The sequence below is a fragment of the Delphinus delphis genome, chromosome 4, assembly GCF_949987515.2.
Source record: "Delphinus delphis chromosome 4, mDelDel1.2, whole genome shotgun sequence".
In the NCBI taxonomy this organism is placed as follows: Eukaryota; Metazoa; Chordata; class Mammalia; order Artiodactyla; family Delphinidae; genus Delphinus; species Delphinus delphis.
Genome location: NC_082686.1, coordinates 108,370,090 through 108,382,464, shown reverse-complemented (window position 1 = coordinate 108,382,464; position 12,375 = coordinate 108,370,090). Strand labels below are relative to the sequence as shown.

Sequence of the window (12,375 nt, the reverse complement as noted above, 5' to 3'; positions counted from 1 at the left end):
TTTTTGGTTAAATTTATTCCTAAGTGTTTTATTCTTTTTGATTTTGTTGATGGCAATGTTTTCTTAATTTTTCCTGCTGACAGTTTGTTGTTAGTACACACACAATTGATTTCTGTAGGTTGGTTTTCTTTTCTGCAAGCTTGCTGAAATAATTTATTAGTTCTAACAGCATTTTGTTAGAATCTCTAGGGTTTCCTAGAGACAGTGTTGTGGCATCTGCAAATAGAGACAGTTTTACTTCTTCGTTTTCAATTTGGATGATTTTATCTCTTTCTTCTAGCCTGACTGGTCTGGCTAGGATGTCCAATACTTTGTTGAATTCTTGTTTTGTTCCTGATCTTAGAGGAAAAGCTTTTCACCACTGAGTATGTTAATTGTGGACTTGTTGTATATGGCCTTTATTATGTTGAGGTACGTTCCTTCTCTACCAGTTTGTTGAGAGTTTTTATCATGTATGATGTTGAATTTTATCTTTTGCTTTTTCTGTATCTATTGAGATGACCATATTATTTTTATCCCTCATTTTGTTTATGTGGTATATAACACTGATTGTCTTGTCAGATGTTGAAACCCTGGAATAATATCTCAGAGCCATAGATACGGAGTAGTACATGTCTATATAAAACATTTAGCCTAATATCTGCTGCTTTATAGATGATAAAGTGTCAGAAACACATTAATCAAGTCAATGAAGTTATATTTGGTTAATAGTACCCAAGAAAGAAACACTTAGAATATTCTGATAGGTTTAATGTATGAGGATTTTCTAATATAGAAAATTGGTACCTGCACATTGCATGTGAAGGCATATGGGACTGAGATCTAAAATCGAGTTATCACTGCATTAAATAGATAAGACAATTGCAGTAACCTAGGTAGAGAACTGAGGGTACTGTGAATTATCTCTGTAGGACTTATTTCAAGGTCATGTAGTTCATTAATTGCTGTATAAGGAAAGACCTTTATAAAGCTGTACCATGGCAATGTAGTTTTTATTTGTATTTTTTTCCCCATAGCTAAAAATCCACTAATTTGTATCAGTTTCCACGTTTATGGAGGAAGAAATTGTGAGGAATTACTGTGGGTTCTGGTTGAGTCTGTTCAATAGGAAAAAATTTTAATTTATGATTATTTTCCCTATAAAGGTATAGCAAATGAATCTAAAAAATTATATGGAGCCCAGTTCCACCCTGAAGTTGGCCTTACAGAAAATGGGAAAGTAATACTGAAAAATTTCCTCTTCGACATCGCTGGGTGCAGTGGGACCTTCACTGTGCAGAACAGAGAACTTGAGTGCATTCGAGAGATCAAAGAGAGAGTCGGCACATCAAAAGTTTTGGTAAGCAATTTATATTTGAAAGTCTATAAATTTATGTCAGTGATATTAGAACTCAGAGTTGGCTTACTCAGCATAGCCCTTAAATTTTGACTGGGTGATCATGTGCTTTTGAGTTGCACTGTTTCAGTGTGTTCTTTCAGTTACCATACATACCTTTCGTACAGACAGTGGTTTTTTGTTTTTGTTTTGTTGTTTTGCTTTTTTTGGCTGTGCTGCACAGCTTGTGGAATTTTAGTTCCCCGACCAGGGATTGAACCTGGGTCCTTGGCAGTAAGCATGGAGTCCTTACCACTGGACCGCCAGGGAATTCCCCAGTGTTTTTAGGTAGTGATTTAAGCTGATAACTTAGCTTCTTTTTCCTTATTCTACTCAGTTTGACTTTTCATTTCACCCTGTAGGTTTTGCTCAGTGGTGGAGTAGACTCAACAGTTTGTACAGCTTTGTTGAATCGTGCTTTGAACCAAGAGCAAGTCATTGCTGTGCACATTGATAATGGCTTTATGAGAAAACGAGAAAGTCAGTCTGTTGAAGAGGCCCTCAAAAAGCTTGGAATTCAAGTCAAAGGTATTGAACTCCGGAAGAGTTAATTTACATGTCAGAACTTGTTTAATCAAATCTAGCGTATGATTAAGTGAGCACACTGCCTTAACTAAGTACAGTTTTCCCACTAAGCTTATGGTTGAAAATGTTTTTTATTTTTACCTTGTAATTACTTTTGGTTCAAGAGGGGTCACAATATAAATTTGGAAACTTGATTACTCCAAATGTTATGTATAAATCAGTAAGTTACCTTTTTCCAGCTACTATTCTGTTCTTTCTGTTCATCTTCTTAGGCCTTAACTGCTTTTACATTTGTGGATATCTTTTATACTTTAAAAAAACAAGATGTAAGCAATAGCTATAATGAAATTAAGTCAGTAGTTTAATGATATAAACTACATATTATTGATTTAAGTGGAATTGATGCCAAAAGGTTGAGTATAAAATGAAGAGTTGTAGTTAAACATGAAGTAAAGATGAGTCTATTTCTTTCTCCTTTGGAAACGTCACTAAAATAACACTACAGGCATAAAACAAGTATAATGCCAGAAGAATGAGGAATAGGGAGGAGGTAATAGCAGTCTGATGGTTTCAAAAAAATGTTGGAAAGTGAAAAGCAGATGGATTATGCAGATTTTGTCCGTTAAGCTAATGAAGCTTAAATTTCAGTACTGCTCACTAGCCAAGCCTTTACCAAACTCTGGGGAAGGAACCTAGTAGTGTCTTCTCATAGTTACAATTTTTATGCAATTTGAAAGTAAGATATTTTAATAATTTGCCGTTAATTTACTTTATTTTTATTTATTTATTTATATTGATTATATAAGGAATTAGGGGCTATTAAGGTTTTTTCTTTTCTTCCCAAGCATTAGCTAGTTGCCTCAATGTAATTTCTCATAAATTAACTCCAGTATGTAAAATAGTACCAAACTGTTTTAATCATGACAGTTTCATAGTACATTTTAATCTATGGTTGGATTTATGTCCTTTCATTACTATACTTTCTCAGAATTTTCTGGGATAATGTTTTATGTACATTCTTCCAGAAAATATTTAGTGTTATTTGTCAATTGGCTGTTAATTTAGATTACTTTTTCTTTCCACTCTAACTTGCTCTCTTTTGGGTGGGTTTGTAGTGGCTGCAGGCATTTTGGGATTACACTAAGAAAACGTTGAGTTGGGGATACATTTAGTCTGGGTTTGGTGCTATATTTGTGATTTGCAGTGTTTCTGTGTATAGTCTGTGTTAGCTGTGGTAGTATTAATTTGTGATTTTAAAAAATGCCTGATTTATTATTCTTTTTTTTAATACATCTTTATTGGAGTATAATTGCTTTACAATGGTGTGTTAGTTTCTGCTTTACAACAAAGTGAAACAGTTAAACATGTACATATGTTCCCATATTTCTTCCCTCTTGTGTCTCCCACCCTCCCACCCTCCCTATCCCACCCCTCTAGGTGGTCACAAAGCACTGAGCTGATCTACCTGTGCTATGCGGCTGCTTCCCACTAGCTATCTGTTTTACGTTTGGTAGTGTATATATGTCCATGGCTCTCTCTTACTTTGCCACAGAATACCCTTCCCCCTCCCCATATCCTCAAGTCCATTCTCTAGTAGGTCTGTGTCTTTATTCCTGTCTTACCTCTAGGTTCTTCATGACATTTTTTTTTTAATTCCATATATATGGGTTAGCATACAGTATTTGTCTTTGTCTTTCTGACTTAGTTCATTCTGTATGACAGACTCTAGGTCCATCCACCTCATTACGAATAGCTCAATTTCATTTCTTTTTATGGCTGAGTAATATTCCATTGTATATATGTGCCACATCTTGTGTATCCATTCATCCGATGATGGACACTTAGGTTGTTTCCATCTCCGGGCTATTGTAAATATAGCTGCAGTGAACATTTTGGTACATGACTCTTTTTGAATTATGGTTTTCTCAGGGTATATGCCCAGTAGTGGGATTGCTGGGTCATATGGTAGTTCTATTTGTAGTTTTTTAAGGAACCTCCATACTGTTCTCTACAGTGGCTGTATTAACTTACATTCCCACCAACAGTGCAAGAGGGTTCCCTTTTCTCCACACCCTCTCCAGCATTTATTGTTTCTAGATTTTTTGATGATGGCCATCCTGACTGGTGTGAGATGATATCTCATTGTAGTTTTGATTTGCATTTCTCTAATGATTAATGATGTTGAGCATTCTTTCATGTGTTTGTTGGCAGTCTGTATATGTTCTTTGGAGAAATGTCTATTTAGGTCTTCTGCCCATTTTTGGATTGGGTTGTTTGTTTTTTTGTTATTGAGCTGCATGAGCTGCTTATAAATTTTGGAGATGAATCCTTTGTCAGTTGCTTCATTTGCAAATATTTTCTCCCATTCTGAGGGTTGTCTTTTGGTCTTGTTTATGGTTTCCTTTGCTGTGCAAAAGCTTTGAAGTTTCATTAGGTCCCATTTGTTTATTTTTGTTTTTATTTCCATTTCTCTAGGAGATGGGTCAAAAAGGATCTTGCTGTGATTTATGTCATAGAGTGTTCTGCCTATGTTTTCCTCTAAGAGTTTGATAGTTTCTGGCCTTACATTTAGGTCTTTAATCCATTTTGAGCTTATTTTTGTGTACGTTGTTAGGGACTGATCTAATCTCATACTTTTACATGTACCTATCCAGTTTTCCCAGCACCACTTATAAAGAGGCTGTCCTTTCTCCACTGGACATTCCTGCCTCCTTTATCAAAGATAAGGTGACCATATATGCGTGGGTTTATCTCTGGGCTTTCTATCCTGTTCCACTGATCTATCTTTCTGTTTTTGTGCCTGTACCATACTGTCTTGATTACTGTAGCTTTGTAGTATAGTCTGAAGTCAGGGAGCCTGAATTCCTCTGGCTCCTTTTTTCATTCTCAAGATTGCTTTTGTTATTCGGGGTCTTTTGTGTTTCCATACAAGTTGTGAAATTTTTTGTTCTAGTTCTGTGAAAAATGCCCGTGGTAGTTTGATAGGGATTGCATTGAATCTGTAGATTGCTTTGGGTAGTAGAGTCATTTTCACAATGTTGATTCTTCCAATCCAAGAACATAGTATATCTCTGCATCTATTTGTATAATCTTTAATTTCTTTCATCAGTGTCTTATAATTTTCTGCATACAGGCTTTTTGTCTCCTTAGATAGGTTTATTCCTAGATATTTTATTCTATTTGTTGCAATGGTAAATGGGAGTGTTTTCTTGATTTCTCTTTCAGATTTTTCATCATTAGTGTATAGGAATGCAAGAGATTTCTGTGCATTAATTTTGTATCCTGCTACTTTACTGAATTCATTGATTAACTCTAGTAGTTTTCTGGTAGCATCTTTAGGATTCTCTATATATAGTATCATGTCATCTGCAAACAGTGACAGCTTTACTTCTTCTTTTCCGATTTGGATTCCTTTTATTTCCTTTTCTTCTCTTTTTGCTGTGGCTAAAACTTCCAAAACTATGTTGAATAAGAGTAGTGAGAGTGGGCAACCTTGCCTTGTTCCTGATCTTAGTGGAAATGCTTTCAGTTTCTCACCATTGATGACTATGTTGGCTATGGGTTTGTCATATATGGCCTTTATTATGTTGAGGAAAGTTCCCGCTGTGCCTACTTTCTGGAGGGTTTTTATCATAAATGGGTGTTGAATTTTGTTGAAAGCTTTCTCTGCATCTACTGAGGAAGACCATATGGTTTTTCTCCTGCAATTTGTTAACATGGTATCTCACATTGATTGATTTACGTATATTGAAGAATCCTTGCATTCCTGGAATAAACCTCACTTGATCATGGTGTATGATCCATTTAATGTGCTGTTGGATTCTGTTTACTAGTATTTTGTTGAGGATTTTTGCATCTATGTTCATCAGAGAAATTGGCCTCTAGTTTTCTTTCTTTGTGACATCCTTGTCTGGTTTTGGTATCAGGGTGATGGTGGCCATGTAGAATGAGTTTGAGAGTGTTCCTCCCTCTGCTATATTTTGGAAGAGTTTGAGAAGGATAGGTGTTAGCTCTTCTCTAAATGTTTGAAAGAATTCGCCTGTGAAGACATCTGGTCCTGGGCGTCTGTTGGTTGGAAGATTTTTTTTTTTTTTTTTTTTCGGTATGAGGGCCTCTCACTGTTGTGGCTTCTCCTGTTGCGGAGCACAGGCTCTGGACATGCAGGCTCAGCGGCCATGGCTCATGGGCCTAGCCGCTCCGCGGCATGTGGGATCTTCCTGGACCGTGGCACGAACCCGTGTCCCCTGCATCGGCAGGCAGACTCTCAACCACTGCGCCACCAGGGAAGCCCCAGTTTCCCCTTTTATGGCTGTTAGTATTTGCCTCATGTATTGAGGTGCTCCTATGTTGGGTGCATAAATATTTACAATTGTTATATCTTCTTCGATCGATCCCTTGAGTATTATGTAGTGTCCTTCTTTGTCTCTCCTAATAGTCTTTATTTTAAAGTCTATTTTGTCTGATATGTGAATTGCTACTCCGGCATTCTTTTGGTTTCAATTTGCATGGAATATCTTTTTCCATCCCCTCACTTCCAGTCTGTATGTGTCTCTAGGTCTGAAGTGGGTCTCTTGTATACAGCATATATATGGGTCTTGTTTTTGTATCCATTCAGCCTGTCTGTGTCTTTTGGTGGGAGCATTTAATCCATTTACATTTAAGGTAACTATCAATATGTACATCCCTATTCTCATTTTCTTAATTGTTTTGGGTTTGTTATTGTAGGTCTTTTCATTCTATTGTGTTTCTTGCCTAGAGAAGATCCTTTAGCATTTGTTTTAAAGCTGGTTTGGTGGTGCTGAACTCCCTCAGCTTTTGCTTGTCTGTAAAGGTTTTTATTTCTCCATCAAATCTGAATGAGATCCTTGCTGGGTAGAGTAATCTTGGTTGTAGGTTTTACTCCTTCATCACTTTAAATATGTCCTGCCACTCCCTTCTGGCTTGCAGAGTTTCTGCTGAAAGATCAGCTGTTAACCTTATGGGGATTCCCTTTTGTGTTATTTGTTGTTTTTCCCTTGCTGCTTTTAATATGTTTTCTTTGTATATAACCTTTGACAGTTTGATTAATATGTGTCTTGGCATGTTTCTCCTTGGATTTATCCTGTATGGGACTCTATGTGCTTCCTGGACTTGATTGACTATTTCCTTTCCCATATTAGGGAAGTTTTCAACTATAATCTCTTGAAATATTTTCTCAGTCCCTTTTTTTTCTCTTCTTCTGGAACACCTATAATTCGAATGTTGGTGCATTTAATGTTGTCCCAGAGGTCTCTGAGACTGTCCTCAGTTCCTTTTTTCTCTTTTCTTTAATCTACTCTGCAGTAATTATTTCCACTACTTTATCGTCCAGGTCACTTATCCGTTCTTCTGCCTCAGTTATTCTGCTATTGATCCCTTCTAGAGTTTTCTTTTTGTTTTGTTTTGTTTTTTTTGCGGTATGCGGGCCTCTCACTGCTGTGGCTTTTCCCACTGCAGAGCACAGGCTCTGGACGCGCAGGCCCAGCGGCCATGGCTCACAGGCCCAGCCGTTCCACGGCTTGTGGGATCCTCCCGGACCGGGACACAAACCCACATCCCCTGCATCGCCAGGTGGACTCTCAACCACTGCACCACCAGGGAAGCCCTAGAGAATTTTTAATTTCTTTTATTGTGTTGTTCATCATTGCTTGTTTCGTCTTTAGTTCTTCTAGGTCCTTTTTAAATGTTTCTTGCATTTTCTGTATTCTGTTTCCAAGATTTTGGATCATGTTTACTATCATTATTCTGAATTCTTTTTCAGGTAGACTGCCTATTTCCTCTTCATTTAGGTCTGGTGGGTTTTTATCTTGCTCCTTCATCAGCTGTGTGTTTTTCTATCTTCTCATTTTGCCTGTCTTACTGTGTTTGGTGTCTCCTTTTTGCAGGCTGCAGGTTCGGAGTCCCGTTGTTTTTGGTGTCTGTCCCCAGTGGCTAAAGTTGGTTCAGTGGGTTGTGTAGGTTTCCTGGTGGAGGGGACTAGTGCATGTGTTCTGGTGGATGAGGCTGGATCTTGTCTTTCTGGTGAGCAGGTCCACGTCTGGTGGTGTGTTTTGGGGTGTCTGTGGACTTATTATGATTTCAGACAGTCTCTCTGCTAATGGGTGGGGTTGTGTTCCTGTCTTGCTAGTTGTTTGGCATAGTGTGTCCAACACTGTAGCTTGCTGGTCGTTGAGTGAAGCTTGGTGTTGGTGTTGAGATGGAGATCTCTGGGAGATTTTCACCGTTTGGTATTATGTGGAGCTGGGAGGTCTCTTGTGGATCAGTGTCCTGAAGTTGGCTCTCCCACCGCAGAGGCACAGCATTGACTCCAGGCTGCAGCACCAACAGCCTTTCATGCACACGGCTCAGAATAAAAGGGAGAAAAAGTAGAAAGAAAGGAAGAAAAGGAGGAAAAGGAAAGAAGGGAGGGAGGGAGGAAGGAAGGAAGGAAGGGAGGGAGGAAGGGGATGAAAGAAAATAAAGTAAGGTAAAATAAAATAAAGTTATTAAAATAAAAAAATTATTATTAAGAAAAAAATTATTTAAAAAGTAAAAAAAATAACAAACACGGACAGATAGAACCCTAGGACAGATGGTGAAAGCAAAGCTATACAGACAAAATCTCACACAGAAGCCTACACATACACAGTCACAAAAATTGAAAGAGGGGAAAAAATCATAAATCTTGCTCTCAATGTCCACCTCTTCAGTTTGGGATGATTTGTTGTCTATTCAGGTATTTCACAGATGCAGGGTACATCAAGTTGATTGTGGAGATTTAATCTGCTGCTCCTGAGGCTGCTGGGAGAGATTTCCTTTCTCTTCTTTGTTCGCACAGCTCCCGGGGTTCAGCTTTGGGTTTGGCCCCGCCTCTGCATGTAGGTCGCCGGAGGGTGTCTGTTCTTCACTCATACAGGACAGGGTTAAAGTAGCCGCTGATTCGGGGGGCTCTGGCTCACTCAGCCTGGGAGGAGAGAGGGGTACGGAGTGTGGGTGGAGTGTGGGGCGAGCCTGCGGCGACAGAGGCCGGCATGACGTTGCACCAGCCTGAGGCGCGCCGTGTGTTCTCCTGCGGAAGTTGTCCCTGGATCCCTGGACCGTGGCAGTAGCGGGCTGCACAGGCTCCCCAGAAGGGAGGTGTGGAGAGTGACCTGTGCTTGCACACAGGCTTCTTGGTGGCGGCAGCAGCAGCCTTAGCGTCCCATGCCTGTCTCTGGGGTCAGTGCTGATAGCCGCGGCTGGAACCTGTCTCTGGAGCTCATTTAAGCAGCACTCTTAATCCCCTCTCCTCGCGCACCAGGAAACAAAGAGGGAAGAAAAAGTCTCTTGCCTCTTCGACAGGTCCAGACTTTTCCTGGACTCCCTCCTGGCTAATCTTGGTGCACTAACCCCTTTAGGCTGTGTTCACACCACCAGTCCTCTCCCCGCGCTCAGACCAAAGCCTGAGCCTCAGTTCCCAGCCCCGTCCGCCCCAGCAGGTGAGCAGACCAGCCTCTGGGGCTGGTGACTGCTGGTCAGCACCGATCCTCTGTGCGGAAATCTCTCCACTTTGCCCTCTGCACCCCTGTTGCTGCGCTCTCCTCCATGGCTCCGAAGCTCCCCCGCTCCGCCACCCGCAGTCTCCGCCCGCAAAGGGGCTTCTAGTTTGTGGAAACCTTTCCTCCTTCACGGCTCCCTCCCACTGGTGCAGGTCCCGTCCCTATTCTATTGTCTCTGTTTATTCTTTTTTCTTTTGCCCTACCCAGGTACGTGGGGAGTTTCTTGTCTTTTGGGTGGTTTGAGGTCTTCTGCCAGCGTTCAGTAGGTGTTCTGTAGGAGTTGTTCCACATGTAGATGTATTTCTGATGTATCTGTGGGGAGGAAGGTGATCTCCGCGTCTTACTCTTCCGCCATCTTCTCCCTCTCCTGATTTGTTATTCTTTTTCTTGAAGAGGACCCCCAAGTTGTTTAAGTTTCAGCTCCACAAAAACCTGCATCTGTCCTTGTTAACTGTCATAGTAGAATGGAGGACTCCAAAACCTTGGGGTGTGGGGTGAGGGAAGGAAGCCAACAAAACAGAAGACTTACGTGTAGGCTCAAGAGTTGGAAACTTTGACTCCCCTATGGGACCTGGTTCACTGGGTTAGCCTAAAATGGATTGGTTAAAAATCTGAGAAGCAGATCCTTTTTCCTTAAAACAGGAACACACTGCTGCTATCCCTCCTTATCAGAAGACTGTGGATTTATTCTCTACAAACTCTAGGCTAAACAAGAGAGATTTTGTTCTTGGGCATCTCAATGCCAGGCATAGCTGAGGGTGGAAGTAAGATGAAGTAAAAATCTTATGTACTGAATGGTATCTCCCTCCCCCTTGCCACTTCCTCTATTCAAACTATCACAGTGCTGATAAGCTGGAAATCGGAGGTGTCTTCTCTGCGTAATTGGCCAGCTTAAGAGAAAGACCCACAAATTCACTGGTGTTCTCCAGTGAAGTAGCCAGGTGCCTTGGCATCTTACAGTGAAGCCCACCAATTGTTCAGCCTTGCTACCAAATAAAGATCCTAGTTTTTTAAATTCTTTGCTCTTTAAAAGAACAGCCAGGGGTGACGTTTGAGTGGGAGGCGGGGGCTAGGCTCAGGACACATGCAGTCAGAAAAGACCTTCGGGGCAGGGCCTAGGCAGGGTGATGTTCAAGCATGGGGCGGGGCCTCTGCTTAGGACCTCTGTGGAAGGGGAGAGGCACCACAGCCAAAGGGGGGCCTCTGGAGTGTGGGGTTTGGAGAGAGAGCAGAAGGAAGAAGAACTACAATTCTGCAGCCTGTGGAACAAAAACCACCTTCACAGAATGATAGACAAAATGAAAAGGCAGAGGACTGTGTATCAGATGAAGGAAGAAGATAAAACCCCAGAAAAACAATTAAATGAAGTGAAGGTAGGGAACCTTCCAAAAAAAGAATTCAGAATAATGATAGTGAAGATGATCCAGGACCTTGGAAAAAGAATGGAGGCAAAGATTGAGATGATCCAAGAAATGTTTAACTAAGACCTAGAACAATTAAAGAACAAACACCTAGAAGAATTAAAGAACAAACAGATGAACAATACAATAACTGAAATGAAAAATACACTAGACGGAAACAGTAGCAGAATAACTGAGGCTGAAGAACAGATAAGTGACCTGGAAGACAGAATGGTGGAATTCACTGCCGTGGAACAGAATAAAGAAAAAAGAATGGAAAGAAATGAAGACAGACTAAGAGACCTCTGGGACAACATTAAATGCACCAACATTCACATTTTAGGGGTCCCAGAAGGAGAACAGAGAGATAAAGGACCCGAGAAAATATTTGAAGAGATTATAATCATAAATTTCCCTAACATGGGATAGGAAAATGCCACCCAAGTCCAGGAAGCGCAGAGAGTCCCAGGCAGGATAAACCCAAGGAGAAACACGCCGAGACACATAGTAAACAAACTGACAAAAATTAAAGACAAAGAAATATTATTGAAAGCAACAAGGGAAAAATGACAAAGAACATACAAGGGAACTCCCATAAGGTTAACAGCTGATTTCTCAGCAGAAAATCTACAAGCCAGAAGGGAGTGGCATGATATATTTAAAGTGATGAAATGGAAGAACCTACAGTCAAGATTACTCTAGCTAGCAAGGATCACATTCGATTTCGATGGAGAAATCAAAAGCTTTACAGACAAGCAAAGGCTAAGAGAATTCAGCACTAGCAAACCAGCTCTACAACAAATGCTAAAGGAACTTCTCTAAGTGGGAAACACAAGAGAAGAAAAGGACCTACAGAAACAAACCCAAAACAATTAAAAAAACGTTAATAGAAACATACATATCGATAATTACCTTAAACGTGAATGGATTAAATGCTCCAACCAAAAGACACAGGCTCGCTGAAATGATACAAAAGCAAGACTCATATATATGCTGTCTACAAGAGACCCACTTCACACCTACAGATACAAACAGATTGAAAGTGAGGGGTTGGAAAAAGATACTCTATGCAAATGGATACCAAAGGAAAGCTGGATAGCAATACTCATATCAGATAAAATAGACTGTAAAATAAAGAATGTTGCAAGAGACAAGGAAGGTCACCATATAATGATTAAGGGAGCAATCCAGGAATATATAACAATTATAAATATATATGCACCCAACATAGGAGCACCTCAGTACATAAGGCAAATGCTAACAGCTATAAAAGAGGAAATTGACAGTAACACAGTAATAGTGAGGGGCTTTAACACCTCATTACACCAATGGGCAGATCATCCAGACAGAAGATTAATAAGGAAACACAAGCTTTAAATGACACAATAGACAAGATAGAGTTAATTGATATTTATAGGACATTCCATTCAAAAACAGGAGATTACACTTTCTTCTCAAGTGCACACAGAACATTCTCCAGGTTAGGTCACATCTTGGGTCACAAATCAAGCCTTGGTAAATTTAAGAAAATTGAAATCAT

The 12,375-nt window shown here is 40.1% G+C and overlaps 1 protein-coding gene across 2 annotated transcripts in view; it reads left to right on the top strand.

Moving 5' to 3' along the window:
- GMPS (guanine monophosphate synthase) overlaps positions 1-12,375 on the top strand; it is a 108,840-nt gene that overhangs the window by 70,313 nt on the left and 26,152 nt on the right. For both annotated transcript variants that reach the window (XM_060011254.1, XM_060011253.1), the window contains 2 exons: positions 1,146-1,339; positions 1,738-1,903. In XM_060011254.1, coding sequence (XP_059867237.1) covers positions 1,146-1,339; positions 1,738-1,903 — 360 coding nt within the window. The remainder of the gene's footprint in view (positions 1-1,145; positions 1,340-1,737; positions 1,904-12,375) is intronic.